The following is a 24393-nucleotide window of genomic DNA, read 5'->3' on the forward strand; positions in this document are numbered from 1 at the left end:
TTTGATGGCATCCCACTTATGATTCTTGATTTTACTTCTTAAACTTTAGGGATCTTGTTGAGGAAGTCAGTGCCTGCACAAATGGGATAGAGTATGGACCTTATGTTTTCTTGTAGAAGTTGCAAAGTTTCTTGTTTAATTCCTAAGTCTTTGATCTATCTTGATTTGACTTTTGTGCAGGGTGAGAGGGATTTAATTTCATTCTTCTACATATGGATATCCAGTTTTCCCAGAAGCATTTGTTTAAAAGGCTATCTTTTCATCAGTATATATTTTGGGTACTTTTGTCAATTATCATGTGACTCTTTTCATCAGTATATATTTTGGGTACTTTTGTCAAGTATCATGTGACTTTAAGTATGGGTTTTATCTCTGTTCTGTTCCATCGGTATTCATGTCTATTTAGATGCCAGTACATACTGCTTTTGTTCTGTAGCTCTGTAGTATAATTTGAGATCAGGTATTGTGATGTATCCTGTCTCATTCTTCTTGCTGAAAATTTGTTTATTCTGGATCTCTTATTCCTCCAAATGAATTTTAGCACATTTTTTTCTAGTTCTGTGAAGAATATAATTGGTATTTTCATGAGGACTGAATTGAATCTGTATATTACTTTTGGTAGTATGACCATTTTGACTATATTTATTCTGTCCAAGAACATGGATTGTCTTTCCATCTTCTAAGATCTTCAGTTTCTTTCTTCAGTGTTCTATAATCTTCATTGTAGAGATATTTCACCTTCTTGATTAGTTTGCGAATTTTTTTTAACGTTATTGTGAAAAGGATGGTTTTCCTAATTTCTTTTTCAGGATAATCTCTGTTGAAGTATAGGAAGGCTATTGATTTGTAAGCATTGATCTTGTATCCTCTGTTTGATGAATTCTTTTATCAGCTCTTGATGTCTTTTTGTGGAGTATTTTTAGTCTTCTAGATATAGGGTCATGACATTAGCAAAAAGGGACAGTTTGACTTCTTTTCCTATTGGTATCCCTTTAATTTCCTTTTTCTTGCCTAATTGCTCTAGCTAGAGTTTTGAGAACTATATTGAATAGAAGTGGTGGATATCCTGGTCTTGTTCCTGACTTAGGAGGAGATACTTTCAGATTTTCTCCATTCAGTATGATATTGACTTTCAGATTATCATCTATTGCCTTTGTAATGTTAAGGTAAATTCCTGGTATCCCTAGTTTCTCCAGTGTTTTTAACATGAATGGGAGCTAGATTTTATCAAAGGCTTTTCTGCCTCTATTCAGATGATCATATGATTCTTGTTCTTAATATTATTTAAGTGCTGAATTGCATTTATTGATTTGTGTATGTTGAACCAACCTTGCATCCCCAGAATTAGTCCCATTTGATCATAATATATTATTTTTTAATGTATTTTTGAATGCAGTTTACTAATGTCTTATGAAGGATTTTTGCATCTATGTTCTCAGGGATATATTTGTCTGTAGTTTTCTTTCCTTGATGTTTCTTTGCCTGGTTTTTGTATCAGGGTTACACTGGCTTCATAGAATGTATTTGGGAATGTTCCTTCTCTTTCAATTTGGTGAAATAATTTGAGAAAGCCAGATGTTAGTTTTATTTAAAGGTCTTATAGAACATAGCTGAAAATCCACCTAGTTCTAGGGTTTTCTTTCTTGGAAGGCTTTTAATTGCTGTTTCAATTTCATTACTTGATATTGATCTATTTAGGTTTTTTATATCTTCCTGGTTCAATTTGGCTAGGTCATATGTATCTAGAAACTTTTCAGTGTCTTCTACATTTTCCAGTTTATTGAGGTATATATTTTCAAAAATTTTTAATAATCCTCTGGATTTCAGAAATGACCATGGTAATCTTCTTTTTTCAGTACATCTCTAATATTGTTTATTTGAGTCTTCTCTTTCTTGTTAAATTGGCTAATAGTTCATCAATCTTATTTAGCTTTTTGAAGAACAGATTTTTTCCTTGCATTGATCTTATGTATTTTATTAATTTCAGCTCTGATCTTTATTATTTCCTATCTTCTACTGCTTTTGGAATTATATTTTTCTGTGTTTTCTAAGACCCTGAGGTGGAGCATAAGCTTGCTTATTTGGACTCTCTCTCTCTCTGTGTTTTATAATGTAGGCACTCAATGCTATAAGTTTTTCTCTTAAAACTGCTTTTGTACTGTCCCATAGATTTTGGTATGTTATATGTCTATTCTCATTTGTTGCTGAGTTTCTTGATTTCTTCTATGATCCCTTCTTTCTTTAAGAGTATTGTTCAATCTTTGTCTTTAGTTGTTTGTTATTTTTCTTACTATTGATTTCTAGTTTCATTCCATTATGATCTGATAGGATGCATGGAATTATATAATTTTTTTTATTTTCTCAGATTTACATTGTGTCTTAGAATAGAGTCTATTTTGGAAAATATTCCATGATCTGCTGAGAAGAAGGTAAATTCAGCTGTTTGGGGGTGAAATATTTGGTTGATGTCTGTTAGTTCCATTCAGTTCATAGTATTTAGTTGGCAATATTTTTTATTTTATGTTTGGATGTCCTGTTTATTGATAAAGTGTGTTGAAATCACGCACTATTATTATGTTGGAGTCTATCTGGAATTTCATATTCTGAAGTATGTTTTTTAATGTAATTAGGTGTATACAAACATTTGGAATATATTGTTATATAATGTTATATAGTTATATTGTTATCTTCTTTTGGATTTTTACCTTTTCCATGAAGTAGTGGATTTCTTTGTCTCTTCTGATTAATTTTTGGTAGAAATTGGCTTTATCAAATATGAGAATAGCTACTCCTGCTTGTTTGGGGACTCCATTTTCATGGAATATTTTTTCTATCCTCTTGCCTTTAGCCTGTGGATGTCTTTGCCTATGAGATGAGACTCTTGCAAATGGCATAGAGTTGGAGCTCTTTTTTTATCTATTTTGGTAATCTGTCTTTTAATTGGGGGAGTTGAGCCCATTTACATTCAGTGTTATTACGGATATGAATTTGTAATTTTCAGCCATTTTAGTTTCTTTGCATTATTAAATTTTGTCTTGATTTTCATTTAGTTCATTTAGTTGGTTACTCTTCTAGTGATCTTCATCTATTTGGGGACTTTGGAATTTGTTTTTTAAGATCCTCTGTGTGCAGTATATTTTTGAGTATTCTTTGTAGTGGTAGGTTGGTAGTCATAAATTCTTTTAGTTTATCCTTATCATGGAAAGTTTTTATTTCCACATTGCTATACTCAGCAAAGCTTTCTTTCAAAATCAATTTTGACTGGCAATTGTTTTCTTTTACAGTTTGGCATATATCATTATAGGCTTTCCTTGGTTTTAGGGTCTGAGTTAAGACATGATTATTGGTTTGCCTCTAAATGTGACCTGACATTTTTCCTTGCAATTTTAATGTTCTTTTCTTATTTTATGTGTTAGTAATTTTTAACATGATGTGTCTTGAAGAATTTCTCTTCTGATCTTGTCTATTTTGGGTCTATATGCCACCTGTATGTTGATATCTATCTCATTTGTGATATGAGGAAAGTTTTCTGTTACTATCTTATTTAAAATATTCTTGATGCTTTAATCTATATCTTCACATTCATTTCTAGAGTTCTTGTATATCCAGATCATGATTTTATTTTTTTTTCTTTATTGCATAATGAGTATTCAGGTTCATACACTCTGTCTTCAAGGCCTGAAGTTTTATCTTTGAGGCATATATTCTGCTATATATGCAACATAATCTTTTGGTGATGCTTTCAAGTGAACTCTTAATTTGATTAATTATGTCTTTTCCAGGAGTTCTTATTGTTTTCTTTTCAATATCTGTTTTTTTTAATTGAAATGGTCTTTCAGTGCCTATATTTGCTGCTTCATTATTCATGTTTTTTGGGGGTGGGTGGGTACTTGGTATTGAACTCGGGGCACTCAACCACTGAGCCACATCCACAGGCCTATTTTATATTTTATTTAGAGACAGGTTCTCACTGAGTTGTATAGACCCTCGACTTTGCTGAGGCTGGCTTTGAACTTGTGATCCTCCTGTCTCAGCCTCCTGAGCTGCTGAAATTACAGGCATGAGGCACTATACCCACCCTACCCTTGTTGTTCCTTGTTGGGGCCTGGTTGTTGGTATAGGGATTTGTCTTCCCTGTTCTATGTGATAAAGTAATGTTATGACTCAGGTAGGGGCTAAATCTTGTGTGGGGTTAAATTCACTTTTAATTGGTTGAGTTGTGGGTATTGCTCTGCAGCAGGATCTCCACTCTGTGAACTTGACGTGTCCCAATCACTTTCCAGCCCTTCTTAGAGGAAGCCGGGAGAATGGAATAGCACTAATGTTAATAATAGATGTTCAGCTTTAACCTAAATGTCTGTGACAGCAATTGCCACTTACATAGGATTGTTGGGAGTCAGCATTTAACAACAGTATTTACAATTTAGAAACCTGAAATAGATCAGGCATTAGATAGCAGGTGTCTGTCATCCAATGATTAATAATCACAACAACATGAATAGGTTAGAAGTAACCTAAACTATATATTTAGTGGGATTACAGTTTCTTATGTGAAGAAAAATAGGTAGTAAGGCAAGAGAAAGTTTGAATTAAAAAAGTGAGCATAGGAGAGGCAGAAGATAGGTAGCATATGTCAGTTATAGAGGAGAAATAAAAAATTAAAAAATATTTTTAAAATGAAAGAGGAAGAGGGAACAGGGAAGAAGGAAAGAATAGGGAAGAGATTGAATAAGGGTAATAAGAGGGACAAAAACCAAGTTGTAAACAAATAAGCAAATGTGTGATTAAAACAACTCAAACTCATGTATAATTACACCCCACCCCCGCAGTCAAACCAAGGCTAAATAATAAGCAGGTACAGAGGAAAGCAGTTAGTGAAAGTAAAATTATATGAAAATATATATTTTTTCAAACCTATGTGCAGAATAAGAACACCCCACCACACATACATACACACAGAATATTACAGAATTAGCAAAACATTAAAAATTAAAATACAATGAATGATATTTGAAAAAATTAAAATTATAAAAGAATAAAAGTCTAAGAATATATTTTTAAATGGGGAATATGGAGAGAAAAAAGAAAAATGAAAGAAAAAATAAAATCTTAATGAGAAATAAATTGCTTGTCTGTGCTGAGGTATTCAAAACTGTTGGCAGAGATGAAATTTTGTTCTTTGTATTTCTTTTTTGGCTTTGTAGCCCTTGGGTTGAGGGCTGGGAGTTGTTAAGTCCAACACCTTTGTGTTCCTCACTTAGCTGGTAGCCGTTGTGGCTAGGAGGCAAATCCGGTTGAGGTAGATCTCAGCTTCCAGGCTCCCAGTACTGGATGGGAGAGACGGGAGGGTGCTGACAAGGTGTGTATTTCTGTAGTGGGGGGGCGCCACAGCGTTCTAAATTGGAACTTGCAGTAGTTGGGCTTTAGTCTTGACTGAAGTTTGGAACTTTGTTGGTGGGTGTTTGGGATTTGATTCATGCTGACTGCTGGGGTGATGCCAGTCTCTACTAAGAGTGATGCCTGGGTGATGCCTGGATTTCAAGGGCCTCTAGTAACATCCACTTTAGGATCTAGGGACTGCACCTCCACAGGTTTCACCTTCACTGTTATAAATTATTGGGTGTCTGCCCGGGAGTGCAGATGCTTCTGTGGGACCACTATAGGCATCTTCCCAATGGCTCTTACGGAGCACCAGCAACCAAGGGAGCAGGGAGCTTTCTCCCTTGGTGTCCAGAGCCTGTATTGATCGTGCAGGTATTTTCTGTGTACCTTTTTCAGTCACTGTGGTTCAGGCACACTCTGGGAATTGTCCTAGGTGAATGCTGGCAACTTCCTTTGTGGATTCCTAGTCTCCTTCTCCACTTGCTGTTGCACAGCACTTACAGATGGTTCCTGCACCATGTGGCAACCGGTGTCCTCACCAAGTGCGGGTGTTTTCCTTGCCTAGGAACTGCTTTCCACCAGTGATCTTGCCTCCCACAAACTGCCCCCGGGACAAGCTATTTCGGGTCGGCTTTCACTGAACCACTTCTCCACTGACCCTGCCTCCATTGAAACCACCCTTCCTGTGATCCACAGGTTTTGCAGCCAATTTTTCTTTTCTTTATCTGCTGGCTGCCAGCCCCGCCCCTTCCCTCATTGTCCACTGCTACCACCACCGGCAGCCAGGCTGGTGTGTCTCTGGTGTAGTATTTCTTATATCCTGAAGCTTGTGACTCTGTGTCTCTGTGGTTTCTTGTATAGTCCCGTATTCGGTTTCAGTGAGTTTCCCACCTCACCGAGGAACAATCTTCCCACTTTCTAAATCTGCTGGCAGTGCACTCTTCTCTAATCTGCAGTTGTATCTCCTGCTTTTGGTAACTTTTCAGGGCTCTTGGCTCTATTTTTTAAGAAATACTTAAGAGTTCTGAGTTCTTCATTTTCACAAACCCAGTCTCCCCAATACAGGTTAATGAAGGGCTGCACCAATGAAGCCTGAGAGGAAGGATGGGGAGGCCTGGCTCTGTACCAGGCTCTTCTACCTGCAGATATTCTCATCTCATTTATTTTATTTTTTAATCATCCAATGTGCAAATGTAAGGAATAATCATTCATTACATCAGCTAAGACAGTAATAAGGCACAGCTTCTGCTTTGACACTCATTTTCATAGCTTAACATTTGGGCATTTTAAGACAGGCTGGGAAGGGAGGGATGAGGACGATATATGGGAACACCTCCCTACCCCACCCTACATGGGCTGGAAGATTGAAGGGCAGGAGGATGGAACGTTGTGTTCCTTGCTTTTTATTCAACACCCTCCACTCCTCTTTAGCTGCTTCATAGTAAACCCCCAAAGGCTCAAGATCCCACTGCTGATGGCAACTGTGGGACCACTCACATTAAGGTTGGATTGGAAAGTGTCCTCAGGAGGCCTGCCTGCTGTGTGTACAGTGTGGTGTGATGACCCTCGTCGTTTCAGTGGTCTGTACTTGCAATTTCTGGCCTGATTGAAGCAAATGCAAACTGAGTCTGCAGACCGAGGCACACTGATGCCTCTCCATGCAACCCTTTCCTCCCTGGGCTGCTATCCAGCACATAGGAAAACACTTACCTTCTGACATGTCTTGTTTTGAACAAGACTGGCCTCCATCACCACCACCTCTCTTCTCAATCCCTTAAATCCCAGTTTAGGAAATACACAGGTTTCTCTCCTGCCTGTGGCTGTTTTAGAGGGAGATTCTGTGAGAAGTGAGATAACCTGTGAGCCAGGCGGAAGGGAACGGATGAGCTTGGGACACAGAGCCCTGTCATTAGAATAGCCCCCAGGAGCAGTGAGGAAGGACGAGGATGCTGTCAAACCTTCTGTCTCCTCCAGTGAGGGTTTTTGGGGGCTGCAGGATTGAAGTAGCTCCAGCTTCTTAACCCCCTGGATTTGCAGGGAAACCTTCCAGAATTGGTTGCCATTTTCATTTCACTACATTTCTTTCCGGGCTGAGGGAAGAGAATCCTTGGTGCAGATGGCTGGGTACCCACTGCCTTCCTGCCTTCTCACTTGAGTCTCTGTAAGCAGAGTCTCTACTTGCCCCAGTGTGCCACCTTGACCCCTGCAATGTGGTACTTGTTAGGAACCCAGATAGGCCCTGTCCCCAAGGCAGATAATCATGTGCTTAAACCGTATCCTGAGCCAAGAGAATTTGGTGCCAAGTTTCATTCATAGTTTTCATAGCATCTCGGTGGCAGCATGTTAGATGAGTGTCCACGGCTGGCCCAGTCTCCCACATTAGAGAGGAGAAGGTAAGGGATGTCTGTGATATGCCCCAGCCCTACCTGCAGGCAGGAGCTTTCACATCACTGCTGTCTCCTGCCTGGTGACTTTTCTTTTTTATCTTTTTGCTAGTTGTAAACGGACAGAATGCCTTTATTTGTTTATTGTTACGTGGTGCTGAGGATCGAACCCAGTGCCTCACACATGCTAGGCAAGCACTCTGCCAATGAGCTACAGCCCCAGTCTGCTGGTGAATTTTGTTATTTTATAGAGAAGGAAACGGAGGCTCTGAGGAATGACAGGGCCCATGGGTACCCTGCAAGGCAAAGACTTCAGCCCAGGGCTGAGGACACTATGGCACCTTGCTCAAAGTGACACCCACATCTCAATCCATCTTTTATCTGAACTGACCACCATTGTTTCTGGCCTTGACAGCTGCTGGAACTTCCTTGGTGGGCTCCTCACTTCAATTTTAATTCCCTCTTTAATCCTTGCTGAAGAGTGGCCAGCAAAGTCTTCTTCCAGAAGAATTAGGGTTCTGTCACTCAGCAGCATACGCCCCTCTGTGGCTTCCCCTTGCTGTTGGGGCCCCTCCCGACTGTGTGTGTGACAGGACCCACCACATCTCCTGCACCTCATTCTTTTCCCTATCTCAGCTTTGACTTCCACTGTGTGGGCCACCTGTTTCTAAGGTACCCCAGCTCCTCTGTGACCTGTGGCCTTTGCCAGGAGTGCTCTTCTGTTCTTTACCAAGTAAGCTTTTCTGTCTTTTAGGATACTTATAAACATCCCCTCAGAGGGTCCTTCCTTCCTGGTCCCTCTAAAGAAGCCCACTCTGCTGTGTTGATCACAGAAGCCTGCTTTTATTTGGTAGTCCCTGTTTGGATTTGCAATTCCATATTTATGTGCTTTTGAAAAAGAAATCCTTCTGTGACAAGGTTTCTTTACACTCTTGAAGTTAGGCTGGTATAAAGTCAAAATAGTGTGTTATAACCGTAATTCTTATTAAATGTAACACCAAAGAAAGTATCTGTAGAATCTACACAAAAAGAAATCAGAGGGTATTAGAAAGTTTGACTACAGGAAAAAAAATTAATACAAAAGAAATTAGTAGTGCAGGAAATTAGGGACAAAAAAGTTATATAGAAAATAAATAGCAAAATGCAGAAGTTACTCCTTTTCAGTAATTGTCTTAAATGTAAATGGATTAAACTTCCAAATCAAAAGATAGCAATTGGTAAAATGATTTTTTTGAAATCATGATTCAATGATATGTCTACAAGAAACTCACTTTAGATCCAAAGACGGGAATGGGTTGAAAATGAAGGATGGAGAAAGATATTTTATGCAAATGGTGTCCAAAAGAGAACAGGGTGGCTGTATTCATGTCAGTAAAATAGACTTTAAGAAGGTGATGAGTGAAAGGGTATTAAATATTAATAAAAAATTGATACAATAAATATAACATTTATACATGTATAAATATTTATTACACAAATCAATAAACCTAATATACCACATTAACAAAATTAGGGGAAAATCAAGAGTCATCTAAATTGAAAAATAATTTGAAATTCAGCACCCTTTCATGATAAATTACTCAATAAACTAGAAATCAAAGGAAATACCTTACATTATGAAAGCCATATATGAAAAACCCATAGCTAACACCACATTCAATGGTGAGAGGATGAAGACTTTTCCTTCAAGATCAGAAATCAGGCCATGATGCCCACTTTTGCTACTTCTTTCATTGTAGTTCTAATCAGAGCATTTAGATAAGAGAAAAGAAGTAAAAACTATCCCAATAATGAAGAGTTAAAAGGTTAAAATGATGTCTGTTCACAGATGGCGTGATCTTATATGTAGAAAACCCTAAAGTGGGCATGCTTGTGCTTCCACTCCCTACCCAGGCAGCAGACAGACAGACACACAAACACACAAATTCAGAATAACATCATACAAAATCAATTCCCACAAGTTCACTGCATTTTCATGTATGTTGACAGTATACAAACTGACAAGGAAAAACAGTTTCACTTACACAGCAGCATTGAAAAGAATAAAATCCTTGTAAATTAACCAAGATTTATGCACTGAAGACTATAAAACTTTGATTATAGAAATCAAACAAGACACAAATGAAAAGTTATCATTTTCATGGATTGAGAGATTTGCTGTTTGTTACAATATAAATACCACCCAAATCTACAGATTCATTGATATTTCTATCAAAATACCAATGACATTTTTTTCTATTTCTGAAGAAAATGAATCCTAAAATTCATATGAAATCTCAAAGGACCCTGAATAGCCAAAACAATATTGAAAGAGAAAGAAAAATTTGGAGGACTCGAACTTCCTTTTGTCAAAATTGGCCATAAAATTATAGTAATCAAAACTCTTTACAAACCTGTAAACCAATGGAATAATAACATATGGAATAACATTTCCATATATGATCAAACGGTTTTAGACAAGGATGCCAATATCGTCCAAGGGAGAGTCACAGACTTTTCAACAATTTGTACCAGGAAAAACTTGGTAATTTCTTTTTTAATGCTTTTATTAGTGCATTATAGTTATACATAATAGTTGGCTTCATTTAACCATATATGCGTGGAATTTAATTTACTTTAGACACAGTGCCCCGACTCTTTCTCCTCCCTCTCTTCCCCCTCCCTCTCTTCCCTATTCTCTGTCTTCTACTCTATTAGTCTTCCTTTTATTCATTTATTTCTGATTGGTCCTTCATAGATATCCATAAAAGTGGAATTCCCTATGATATATTTATACACATACATAGCTTGATTTTGTCAAATTCATCCCATCCCTCTTCCTTCCCCCTCAATCTCCTTATCTGCTTCACCTCTGATCTTCTCTTCATGATATCTGACCCCTCCCACTTTTCCCCTTCCTTTGTTCTAACTTCCATTATGAGAGAAAACATTTGACCCTAACCTTGATTTATTTCATTAAGCATGATGTTCTCCAGTTCCATCCATTTACTGGCAAATGCCATTATTTCATTCTTCTTTATGGCTGAGTAAAACCCAATCGTGTATATATACCACATTTTCTTGGTCCATTCATCTGTTGACAGGCACTTGGGCTGGTTCCATATTTTGGCTATTGTGAATCGCACTGCTGTAAGCTATAAACATTGATGTGTCTGTAGCAATGTAGTATGCTGAGTTCAGTTCTTTTGGATAAATACCAAGGTGTGGGATAGCTCAATAATGTGGTGGTTCTATTTCTTGTTTTTTTTTGAGGAATCTCCATACTGCTTTCCAGAGTGGTTGTTCTAATTTGTAGTTCCAGGGACAATGTTTGAGTGTCCCATCCCCCCTTATCCTTGCCAGCACTCATCATTGTTTGTATTCTTGATAATTGACATTATGACTGGAGTGAGATGGAATCTATGTAGTTTTGATTTGCATTTCTGTGATTGCTAGGGATGTTTAACATTTTTTTCCATATATTTGTAGGCCATTTGTGGTGCTGCTTTTGAGAAATGTGTGTTTTGTTCTTTTGCTTTTTTATTGTTTTTTTTTGTTGTTGTTGCTGTTGTGATGTGTGTGTGTGTGTGTTGGGGGGGAGGCTTTTTGAGTTCTTTATATATTCTGGATTTAAACTGCTGTCAGAGGAGTAGCTGGCAAAGATTCTCTCCCATTCTGTAGGCTCTCTCTTAATGTTCTTAATTTTTTCCTTTGTTGTGCAGAAACTTTTTAATTTTATGGCATCCCACTTATTGATTATTTGTTTTACTTCTTAAGCTTTAGGAGTTTTGTTAAGGAAGTTGGCGCCTGCGCCAATATGTTGGAGTGTTGACCTTATGTTTTCTTCTATCAGTTGCAGTTTCTAGTCTAATTCCTAAGTCTTTGATCCACTTTGATTTGACTTTAGGGCAGGATGAGAGAGAGGGATCTAGTTCTACACATGGATATTCAAGAAAACGGGATAATTTCATGCAAAAGAAAGAAGCCAGACTTTGGTAGCATATGCAGAGATTAGCTGAAATTATATTGAAGTCCTAAATGTAAGAGCTAAAATTATAAGAAGACCTATTGGAAAAGTTTCGTAACATTTGATTTGGCAGTGATTTCTTGGATGTTATATCAAAGATACAGCTGACAAGGGAAATATAGATGAATTAAACTTCATCAGAATTAAAAAGTTTTGTGTATCAGAGGACACTTATCAACAAAGTAAAAAGGCAGTCCAAGAATGGGAGAAAATATTTGGAAATCACATATTAGATAATATCCAGAACATATAGAGATCTCCTGAACCCCACAAACAAACAATCTGATTTAAAGATGTGCAAAGGACTCGAATGGACATTTTTTTCAAAGAAGATATACTCATGGCCAAAAAGTACATGAAAATAGGCTCAACATCAATAATCATTAGGGATATAGACCACTTCATGCCCACTGGGATTGCTGTTGTAAAGCAAACAAAAACATCCCCAGAAACAAAACTAAAGATGGTAAGATTGTAGAGGAATGGAAACCCTCACCACTGCTGGTGGGAGTGTAAAGTGGTATAGCTGCTGTGGAAAACAGTGTGGTTCTTTTGGGAGAAAACACCTATGTGATTTAGCAATTCCACTTTTGAATAAATACCCCAAAAGAACTGAAAACAAGGACACAAGACATTTGTACACCTGCAATCATAGTGGCATTATGTACAATAAACCAAACAGTGGAAGCAGCCCAAGTATCCATTGTTGGATAAGTAGATGAAATACGTCATATATGTACAGTGAAATACTATTTAATTTACAAAAGGAGGAAATTCCTGTAAATCCTACAACATGGATAAACCTTGAGGACATGATGCTAAGTGAGATTAACAGTCATCAAAAGACAAATACTAAATGACTCCATTAATCTGAGGCAACTAGAGTAATGGAACTCTCAGAGACAGAAAGCCCAGTGGTGGTTGCTAGGGACTGAGGAGGAAGAATGGGGTATTAATGTTTCATATGTAAGGTTTCAGTTTTGCAAGATTACAAAAGTTTTGGAGATGAGTCAGGGTGATGGTTGTAGAACAATGTGAATGTCTTTAATGCCACTAAAATGTACCCTTAACAGTTTGCTCAATGGTAAGTTTGATGTTACACATATTGTACTATAATTAAAAATACCCATCCTACTTACTATCTGTCCTTCCAGTTTCTGTAAGCTCAATAAAGTAGGGCTATGTCTACATTATCACCCTACTTCATGTTCAGTATACATGCAGATGATCCAGAAATATTCGTGGAGTCGGTGAGTCTATATAGAGTGACAGGTGCCCTATACCAACATCCTTAGCAAAGGATTTAGCACTGAAGTCATGTTAACAAAGAGTGTACTTTTTAAATTCCCTGATAAATTTGCTTCTGAAAAGCCTTTGTATTCCAAGAATACCCTGGGGATGTGGTGTACTGAACTCTGGCAGAACAGGTTCCTACACAGAGGCAATGACATGTTTACCCACGAGGCAGGCGCTGTGCCATGGGCAGTCCTGTCAGTCCCTCTTGGTGCACACCTTGCCTTTGAAGGAGGGTGGTGGAGAAAGGAGAAGATAAAACCTGCATGGTTAAGAAGAACTGGAGAGAACACCTGGCTGCTTAGGAAGGGCTTCATAGCCTTACCTGTTGCAGGGACTCCAAAGTGACAGAAGCAATGACTGCTATGAAAGCAGAACTACTGTGGTCATTTATTTTTGAAAATTTGTTTTTTATGGTGTTGGGCATTGAATCCAGGGCCTCGTGTATGCTAGGCAAGTGTCCTACCACTGAACTACATCCCAAGCCCTGTGGTCATTTTTTGAGGACTTGTATAACCACGAAGAAGCATAGAAGGAATCTGGCAGCTCATAAGTGGTCTTGTTCTTCAACAAGGAAGGAAGGAAGCTTTTTAAACCCTGAAGCAGGCAGCCTGGCCCTTGTCTCCATCAGGGTTGTTGATTATAAGCAACAGACTGGATATGGACTAACTGATGTAGAACAGGAAAATGTATTTAGAGGTATAGAGGGAGATGTCCAGGATCAGAAGGAGGTCTAGACTACCAGGCTCAAAAATGGGGGAGAAAGTTGGGGCAGGGGTTTTAGGGGAAGGGACTCAGGGAGATCAGGCATCAGGAGACATCAAGGTGGAGGGCAGGCCAGAATCCAGGGCTGGTGACACATTGCTGGATGCTGATGTCCACCACTGGATTCCTGCCACCAAGTCTCTGTCCTAGGAATGTCTCCTAATTACCTGTATCCCTCCTTTAGAATTAAAGCCCTGGGAATGGGGGTGCATTTAGGGAACAGGTCGGTTCTCTGGTTGTGAGGGCAGGCAGAGTGAGTTTCAATTACCTTCAGATTCTATAGTGGGAATAGGGCCCCATCTTTCCTCCAGAGCAGACCCTGTGGGAGAAACCTCCAACTCCCATGAAGATAGCAATAGATGCTGTTTGGTCCCCATTAAAAGAAGAAGAAGAAAAAAAAAAAACCTGCGATGTGTCTAGCCAGTACAAAGACTAGGGTATAAAAGAGGCTGACTCAAATGATATATGACCCCATGATTTTACTTCTGTATATATATAAATTTAGAAGAGTCTCAAAGAGGTATTTGTATTCTGGTAGCATTGTTTCCAGTAGTCAAAAAGTGAAAGCAATTAAGTATCCATTCATGGATGAATAAACAAAACATGACTCATACATATGCTAGATTATTATTCAGCCTTAAAAAGGAAATTTTGACAGATGCTACAATATGGATGCTGCCCGAGGAAATAATGCTGAGTGAAATAAGCCAGTCACCAAAAGACAAATACTGAAGGACTCCACTTACATGAGATACCTAGAGTCGTGAAATAGAGACAGAAAGTAGAATGTTAGTTGTCGGGAGCTAGGTGTGGCAGGAATGGGGAGTGAGTGTTTAATGGGCACAGCATATGAGTTTTGCAAGATGATGTTCAGGAGATGGTGGTGATATTTGCACAGCCACGTGAATGTTCTTGACTCCATGAACTGTACGCTTAAAAGTGGCGGAGATGGTTTTATGTTATATGCATTTTACCAAAAAAATAAGAGATGTGTCGATTCTGTTCAGCTGTGTTTTTGCACTTAACATGAGCTAGGGCTTCTTCTACCCTCATCTGGGGTAGACTAGAAATGACTCATCCTTTTCAGACTCCATAGAAGGAACAATAGACAGGGTTCAACCGTTGAGAAGGAAGATCAGAGATCGATTAACTGCTGTGCAAAAAAAACAAGTGATAACAAGTGACTGAGGTGGCCTCTGTGAGATGTAACCCTTCACTTACAGTGGGTAGTGACAAGCTAACAAGAGGAGCCCCCCAGCAGGGATCAGCTTGGCATTTGAGTTCACCCAAAGGGGCAGTTCCTGGTGTGTGATGGGAGGATGGTGGGGACTGTGAGCAGCAGGCAGGCCATTACACCAGGGCATGGCCAGTTGCCTTTTCTTGGCATGTGGCAGGGAGCCGCTGATGGGCTTAAGCAGAGGGGCAGTGTGCACTGTGCACTGATGTCTGTTTTCAAAGCTTCTCCTAGAGCTGAGGCTGGGGCCCGGTGGTAGAGTGCTTGCGTAACATGCATGAGAACCTGGGTTCCATCCCCAGCACTGTAATGAATAAATCCTTTTGCCCAGCTCTTTTCCAGGGGAGTGGAGTCCTGCTTCTGGCACTGTGTCCCCAGCCAAGCCATGCAGCTATGTGGAGAGAAGGAAGCCTCCACCAGGCTGGTGCTGCTGTGGATTTTGAAGATGTGTTGCGCCTTTTTTGCATATGTGACTTTAAAGAACAAACTGCAGATGGAAACAGGTGGTGTGGACACCAGAAACTCCCTGTTTGAGCAGCCAAATTGGAAAACAGAGCCACTTGACAGAGCTTTGGTTGTTCTTAGCTTCCTTAACAACCATGGAATGGAATGAAAAACCTGAGACATTCCAGGCAGGCTCTCTTTGGAGGAAAAACGACATCAATTTCACTTAATTACCATATGAAATAGACAACAAACCTTTCTCTGCTGACCATCAAAATTAGCACAGTGTTAAAACACTGGTTCTCATACTCTAGGGGAGAGTAAGAAGCCCTGGGGGGTTTGTTCAACACAGATGGCCTGGCCACCTCCAGTCTCTGATTTAGGGGGATCTAGAGAGGGCTTCAGGGTATGCATTTCAACATGTGTCCCTGGAAATGTTGATGTTTCTGCTTTGGGGACTAGAAAATGTAGCCCCTTCCTGTTGGGATGCTATTAACTGAGGATGCCTGCCTGTCTCTGGGCATGCTTAGGGTCATGCCCAGAGATGGTGACCTTGTGAAAATTCTGCCTGGTGTACCAGCAGCTTCTCCCGACCTGCCCCACCACCTACTCTTCTCTTCTCCCTCATTCTGCCATCCCTCATTCCTCACGGTGTCCTCGGGTTGCCCAATGAGAGCCACAGTGAGTTGTTGGCAACAGGTCTACCTGGCTTGGCCCCCATGCTGCCAAGGAAATGTGACTAAGGCTGCCAGGGCTCTGAATATTCACTGGGACATTGCCAGAGCTGGACACTAGGGACAGAGTTTCCAGACTCTACAGTGTTCCATGCCCAGCCAGGTGACTCCCTAAGCATCATGTGGCTGCTATCTCTAGGACTACTTCTGAGCTTGAATTTCCTCAGAGAAGAGACACAGGCTTGGCCATGCATCTTGCGTTTCATGGCTGTCATGGGGTATTTGTCCGGCTTGCTGCACCTGGTGTGGGGCCTCGAAGGAGATCCTGGTGTCCACCTGCCCTTGCCTGGTGTTCTGCAGAGCTTTGTTGGAATGTGGTCAGCAGGCAGCTAATGACGAAGTGCTATAATCAGGCTCTGATACCTTCCCTCTTGGACCAGAACACTAATATTACAGGGGTTTCTAGAGAATATTATTCCAAGCATGAAACTTTTAAAACTTTTAATTTTGATAAAATACACATAAAATTTACCATCTTAACATTTATTTTTCTTTTCTTTTTTTGGTATCAGGAATTGAACTCAGGGGCTGTTAACCACTGAACCACATCCCCAGCCCATATACACACACATATATATACAGACGTGTGTGTGTGTGTGTGTGTGTGTGTGTGTGTGTATTATTTAGAGACAGGGTCTTGCTGAGTTGCTTAGGGCCTCACTGAGTTGCTAAGGCTGAATTTGAACTCACAATCCTCCTGCCTCAGCCTCCCGAGCCACTGGGATTACAGATGTGTGCCACTGTGCCTGGCCATCCTAACCCTTTTAAAGCACACAATTCAGTGTTAAGTATATACACATTATTGTCCAACCAATTGCTAGAATTCTCCCATCTTGCAAAACTGACACTACATAGCTATTGATTAGCTCCCCATTTCACCCTGTCCCCAAGCCTCTGGAATTTTGAATTTATTTTCCTCTTCCATCTCAAATTCTTCTTCTTTTTTAAAATTTTGATGCTTTTGTTCCAAGGGAAGGGACTGACTCTTGGGGTATGGAATGAATTTGGTTCTGAACTATGTCCACCTCAGCAAGGAACAAATGGGTGATTTTTAACAGGGAGCTTGTCCTGCCATTTTATTCTCCCTGATCATTTCAGTCATTTCCTGAGGTTCTTTATTTATGCAGCAGTTCAGAATATTACTGAGAGGTGCTTTTCCACATTGTTTTTTGAAATCTACAACATTTCTTAATATCCTTAGTGTTTAGATATTTTTGACATTATAGGCTCTGCTTCTTTATTTATTTTGGTGCTAGGGTTCCTAGGGCCTTGTGTATGCTAAGCACCCACTTTGCCCAATTGAGCTACACCCCCAGCCCCATGGGCTTTGTTTAAGTCACCTTACAACAAAATCCTGTGCAACTTGACTTTTCTCCTTCATAACTACATCTTTGTTCATTCTTATTTTCATGTTTCAAACTGAGGTTTACCAATTTGAGTCCAATTCTTATGCTGAATATTTTAGGAAAGATTTGAGTTAGAGCCCTTGGGTGTTCTGGAAACACTAAAACAAGGAAAAAGTTGCATGCTTTCCCCTTCTCCTCTAGGATTAGGAATAGATAATGAGACACAACTTCAGAATCAGCCTAAAGGTGATCAAGTATTAAAACATGACTGCTATTTTGTTCCTGAGGAAAGGAAATTTGTGTCGGGGGTGGAAATGTGAGAACAGAAAAGTGAATGTGTTCTAGTTTTCCTTGTGGGAAAAGCTATTAAGTTACACAGATTTTATTAACTGTAACAACAGTTTTGAACAGTAAATTCCAAGCCATGATGCAGCTAATTCCTGTGTTACACAGATACATTCAGCACTGCCTGCCCGACTTGCAGGCCAGGCACTTTGTCATTAACCAGCTCCACTTGGCCTGAGTTGACCTGGTTATGCCGTCTGCAGTGGCTGTTGCTTCTGCTGATGGTGTTGAGTCAGAAGTGGAAACAAAGCACCAAATAGAAAAAGTGACAGTGTTGCTGGTAGATAATTCTTCCCCAGGGGTGGGGGGGAGTGGGCTAGGGAAGAATAGAGTTACTTTAGATTAGATAGAGGGGAGTGAAGGGAGAGGAGAGGGTATGGGGTTGGAAGGATAGTAGAATGAAGCAGACAGTATCTTATGTACATATATGGCTGCATGACTAATATGATTCTATAACATGTACAATCAGAAAAAAAGAAATTATACTCTATGATATATCAAAGTGCTTATGTGTATTTTACTGTCATGTATAATTAATAGCAAAAGTTTAAAAAATTAAAAAGAAAATTCTCCTCTCTGAATTGTATCTATGAGTAAAAACAAGACAGAATATTCAGAAAGTTCTCATCCCTGTTCCCTCTGTGTCCTGCTAGTACTTCGTCCTTTATCACCTTCCCCACTGAACCTCTCAGAGTAATCTTATAGAAGAGGAAGTCGAGGGATCTTCGAAGTCAGTGGTCTTTCTTCGTCACATCAACATTGATTTCTCTCTTATTCAAGATTCCCTTCATCTCTTCTCCTTGGAACACTTTCCCAGACTTCTGATTTTGAAGTCTTTACAATTCTGCCAACAAAAAGTGGGTATCACTCAATTTAGTATTACTATAATGAAATGCTCAAGGTTACTAACTTGTAAAGTAAAAAAATTTGCTGAGCTCTCAGTGTTGGAGGTTCAAATTCAAAATCAGGTAGACATATTGTTTTGGCCTCTTGCAGAGATGGCATATGATAATGACAGGCATGCATGCCAGAGCAAGCAGTCACATTTCAAGCCAAAAAGCAGTGAGAGCAAGACTGAGGTCCCACAGTCCTTTTTGGGGATGTCTCCCCCATCCCTCATGACCTCAGGGCCTCCCACAAGTCCCCTCCTCCTAGAGGTTCATAGCATCTCCCACTGGAACCCCCTAAGGACCAAATATTTGCTTATGGACATTTGGTGGACACTCAAATTACACTTGAACCATAGCAAGGGGCTACACTGAGAAGGATAAATCCCTTTGTTACCATAATTTATCTCAGTGACAAACTTTGGTTAGAATGAGGACTTCAGGGAATAAAGAAGAAAATGAATGTTTTGGCTAGAGGAGCCTAGGTTTGGGTCAAGTCACCTTTGGCTGTTTTTATCAGGTGGCTCTAGCTTGAGCCTGTTTCCCAACTGAGGGTGGTGGTGAGGGTTAGAGATGACCGTGGCTGGCACACAGCAGGCTCCTGTCTCCTCCCTGCCTTCATCTCTTTGCATGAAAGCCCAGAATGGGAGTTTTGAATATTTGACCAGAATCATCTAACATCCATGTCTTTTTTTTTTTCAAAATCTCCTGACTTATACTTTTTTTTTTTCTGAAAAGCTATTGGGTTTCTAGCTTAGCTTTAAGTGTATATGTATGCATGTGCATATGTGTGATTCCAGAGATTTCTATCATATCTATTTTTATTTTTGAATATTCGCTTTGAAGGGCGTTATTTTTGATCTCAGAAAAACCTTAGAAATAAAATCTGGACTATGTTTCTCCCATATATGTATATTTTGTTCTTTATCAACACCAAAATTTGAATTATATATTATTATTGAAGAGCACATGCTGCATTTTAATATGATCTTTATTAATAGACTTTGTATTTTAGAACAGTTTTGGATTTACAGAAAAGTTGAGCAGATTGTACAGAGAGTTAGACATGGTTCCTCTTATTCTTTTTCTTTTTTGTTTTTGTTTTTATGTTTTAGTTGTAAGTTGACACAATACCTTTTTTTTTAATTTTTATGTGGTCCTGTGGATGGAACCCCATGCCTCATGCATGCTAGGTGAGCACTCTACCTCTGAGCCACAACCCCAACCCCTAGTTCCCCTTATTCTTAACATCTTAGTATGGTATGTTTGTAATGATTAGTGGATCAATACTGATACGTTACTGTAAAGTCTATAGTGTATTCAGATTACCTTAGTTTCTACCTGCTATCTTTTCTCTCTTATCTTTTCTCTTTTCTAAGCCCTCATCCAAGATTCCACTGTATTTTAAAAGATATTTTGTATCTTTTTCTCTCTTAATAGGTATACAATATGTTTCAGCACCAGAGTCTTGGAATTAAAATCAACATTCAAGTTACCAAGCTTGTCCTCCTACGACAACGTCCTGTAAGTCCCCATGGGTACCTCTCAGAGAACACACAGTTATATGTAACTGGCATTGGCTGAGTTGAATCACAGAAGACCCTGGCAATGGGATCCTGCCCATCCCCCTCCCCTCCTGGAAGGTCTTTCGAAGGCTCTCAGATATGTACGAAGCTCCGGGGGCCTTCAGAATCATGACAGCCTCGTGGAGCTTCCATCCCAGTGGTAGTCACTGCAGCAGTGTTCCCTGGTCTTGTCTTTCAGGGCACTCCCCCATGAACATGACACCTATACAGTCAGGCCATCAACGTGAGATTGAGGTGACATTGCTTGGTTGGGTACACTGTTGTGTTTACAGAAAAGTAGATTGCTTTTCTTTTGAGTTGAAAGATAAGGTCCCTGATGTTCTCTTCGGGGTTTCCTGAATACCCGCTTCTGTTATTCTTTTATTTGGAGAAAACAAGTCATAAAATGGTGTCTTAGCAGCTGTCTCCAGCTTACTGTCCACACTACGGTCTGGATGGACACTCTGCTTCCCTGGGTGTCCACTTCTCTGACTGCCTCCTCAATTTCTTTTAGGCCAAGTTGTCCATTGGGCACCATGGCGAGCGGTCCCTGGAGAGCTTCTGTCATTGGCAGAATGAGGAATATGGAGGTGCGCGGTACCTTGGTAACAATCAGGTTCCAGGAGGGAAGGACGATACACCCCCTGTGGATGCTGCTGTATTTGTGACCAGGTAAATTTAGAGTCGATCTATGGCAAGAGGGAGGAGATGTTCCCCTTTCTAGGGCATGCTGTTAGGATTCAGGCTGACGTCAGACCTTTGTTTACCTAACTGGGCTTCGGTTCCCTCATCAGTAAAATAGGGATTAACGAGAGCACCCACTTTTACGGACATGTTCTTCCCAGTGCCTAGCATGAAGAGTCAGCCATTCATTCTATTATGAATATTAGAAAAATACCGAAATCTTAGATAACCAAGAATTACAACTTCGAAGAAAGTTTATTATTTCTTCCCCCAATAAATGAAATGCCGTCTGGGAAGGAGCTCACGTGGGTCTGCAGCTGCTTTACAGTGGCTTTGGACAGCTGTTAGGGAGGAGAGTGGATGCCACCAGTTTCCTGAGGGAGGAAGTCCACACAGGCGTGTGCGTGCTCCATAAGGCCTTGCTAGATGTGCCATTGACAGGTAGCATGGGATCCACTGGAACTTTCTGGATGTCTGTGGAAGTCATCTGCAGCCTCCACTTGAAGAAAACAGTGAAGTTTCTTTATAGGCTGCATAACTGGACTTACTGTTCTAGACTGAGAGGGACTCCAGGGGGCCAGCAGTGGATAACAGAAACCCAAGGCAGCCTCCAAAGCAGCAAGTGGCAGTGTTGCTTTAGTTTCTAGAACTACTGTAACAAATGGCCACAAATGGGGTGACTGTAGTGGGAATTTATCCCTCTACATTCTGGAGCCTAGATGTCCGAAAGGGAGATGTTGGCAGGCAGTGCTCTTGCTGAAGGCTCTAGGGGAGGGTTTGTCCTTCCTGCAGCTGCTGGTGGCCCTTAGCATTCTTTGGCATGCTTGCACTTGTTGGACTTGTAGATGGCATCACTCCAACCTCTCTTCCATCCTCACGTGGGCTTCTTGCTGAATGTACTTTTCTATATCCAGATTCCCCTCTTTTTGAAAGGACACCAGTCATTGGGTTAGGGCCCACCTTAATCCATGTGACCACGTCTTAACTTGGTTCCATCTGCAGTCACCCTCTTTCTAAAACAAGGTTCCATTCACAGGTAGCAGGGCCTAGGACTTGACCATATCTTATCTGTGGGACACAATTCAAATCACTGCCGATGTAGATGTGGTTATTTACTTTTTTTCTACATTTTGTATCTCTTGGTTGTAAAAAGAAATATTATAATGTGTTCATAACAAAATCCTGCTATAGGAAATGAATTAATCCATTAGATTAAAAAATACCTGCATTTCATCACAGTTGCTAGGAATGTATCAACTTTGAATTTTAAGGATGTAAATTTTTTTTAACTTAAATTCCAAACTCTATACTTTTTCCTCATTTAGAGATAAATTTGTGGAATGAAGAACTTTGTCCTGTCTTTAGCTTGGAGACAACCTGTCCATCCATGATGTGTTAAATTCCATTTAACATTTTGGTTTTGAGTCAAAATCGCCTCTTTGGTTGCATCTTTTGGGCCCTGTGCTGCACATTCTAGCCCAAAGATATCCCAGTGCCAGTTAGGGAAGTTCTGTGGCCCAAGCCTCAGCAACCAGCTAACGGAGCTCTGTTCTCTTCAACACATGTGCAATGCCACCATTAGACCTCAGATAGATGCCTGGTCACTCTTCAAGATGATTTGATGTGTTTTGTAGAATACAGTTCCCATATGAGAACATTTGCTGCTTATATAAGGTGATTGAATGTATAATGGGATGTTTTAGAAATAGTCTATTCAGTAATTCTGATTGCTTGTGATGTGGCTGGTGCACCTTCAGGCACTAAGAACCAAGGGATGAACATGATCTGGCATGTGCTTTTGGTCTGGACCTGTCCATGGGTGAGTGCTGGGAACCTCCCAGTTACCATCTTCCTCGGCGTGTAGGCCACTCACATGGACCAGGGGTTGCCATTGCCCAGGGTACTGGGAAATGGCAATTTGGAGCTTGTGGGGCTTTCCATAGCATCCCCTGCTGATTGCAGTGAGGGGGTTATGGGTACCATGCTTTGAGAGTGGATTCCATTTAGGGAGCTAGTAGGAATCCTGGGAACCATGTCTATGCATGGCCATAAATTAATGTGACTAATTTTTTAAAAATGAGAATTAAATCAGACCTTAAAGTCTTTCCTAAAGAACAGTTCTAAACAACTTCATCATTGGAATATGCAACTAAACTTCCAAGTACCCTACTTTGAAAGTGGTTTTCATAAACACTGCATAAAATGTATAAATTCTATGTTGTTTAAAATTCTGTTTTGTTAAAAAAAATACTAATATGGGAACCTTCCTGATATTGGAAAAAATTTTTCTCTATTTCCTTTCATTATTAGCTAATGAACATATCCATCCTATAGCCATCTTACTACCATGAATTTGGTAAGAATTGTTAAAATGTACAAATATAATATAGTAACTAGTCACCAGGCCATGCTAGATCTCCAGAACTGGGAGGAGAAAGCATAAGTAAAGGTGTTGTGTTGGGAATGAATAGCATTTGTTCCAGGGGACACAGATGTCACCAAAATCCGAGTTGATAAAGCTTCTGGATTGGCCTTTTTACAGATAGCCACGGGCATACATGAACATACCCTAGGCCCAGAGATGCTGCCAATTACACTTGCTTTTCTTTGTCTTTTTCTGCCTCCTAACAGCTTACTTGCCACGAAGAAAATATTTGTGTAAAGTCTTCTTTTCTTTACCTTACGCCTATTAGGGTGTCTACAGTGAAACAAAACTAGAAAATAACAACTGTTGCACTATTGGTTGGAAAATAAATGATACAACCACTGTGGTAAACAGTATGATTGATCCTTAAAAAAAAAATCCAGCAGTCCTGCATCTGGGCATATATCTTCAACACATGTGCAATGCCACCATTAGACCCCAGATAGATACCTGGTCACTCTTCAAGATGATTTGTCAGATGCCAACCCTAAGGATTAAAATGTGTTTTGTAGAATACAGTTCCCTTATGAGAACATTTTCTGTTTATGTAAGATGATTGAATGTATAATGGGGATGTTTTAGAAATAGTCTATTCAATAATTCTGATTGCATGTGATGTGGCTGGTGTACCTTCAGGCACTAAGAACCAAGGTAGCTGAAAGCAGGGATGCTAAAGAGATATTTTTCACAGCAGCAGCATTATTCCCGATAGACAAGAGGTAGAAGCAAATCGAATTATCATCAACAGTGAATGGATAAAGTATGGCATATAATATAATAGAATATTATTCAACTTTTAAAAGGAAGGAAATTTTGATACATGCTATAGCCTGAATGTACCATTAAGGCATTATGCTGAGTGAAATAGGCACGAAAAGATAATTACTGAATGATTCTGC

The 24393-nt window shown here is 39.9% G+C and overlaps 1 protein-coding gene across 2 annotated transcripts in view; it reads left to right on the top strand.

Moving 5' to 3' along the window:
• The window catches only part of ADAMTS17 (ADAM metallopeptidase with thrombospondin type 1 motif 17), a 366835-nt gene that overhangs the window by 74170 nt on the left and 268272 nt on the right, over positions 1-24393 (top strand). For both annotated transcript variants that reach the window (XM_081292254.1, XM_081292253.1), the window contains exons 5-6: positions 20261-20344; positions 20900-21057. In XM_081292254.1, the coding sequence (XP_081148380.1) occupies positions 20261-20344; positions 20900-21057 (242 nt within the window). The remainder of the gene's footprint in view (positions 1-20260; positions 20345-20899; positions 21058-24393) is intronic.

Source organism: Spermophilus citellus (assembly GCF_964194105.1).
Source record: "Spermophilus citellus genome assembly, chromosome: 4".
In the NCBI taxonomy this organism is placed as follows: Eukaryota; Metazoa; Chordata; class Mammalia; order Rodentia; family Sciuridae; genus Spermophilus; species Spermophilus citellus.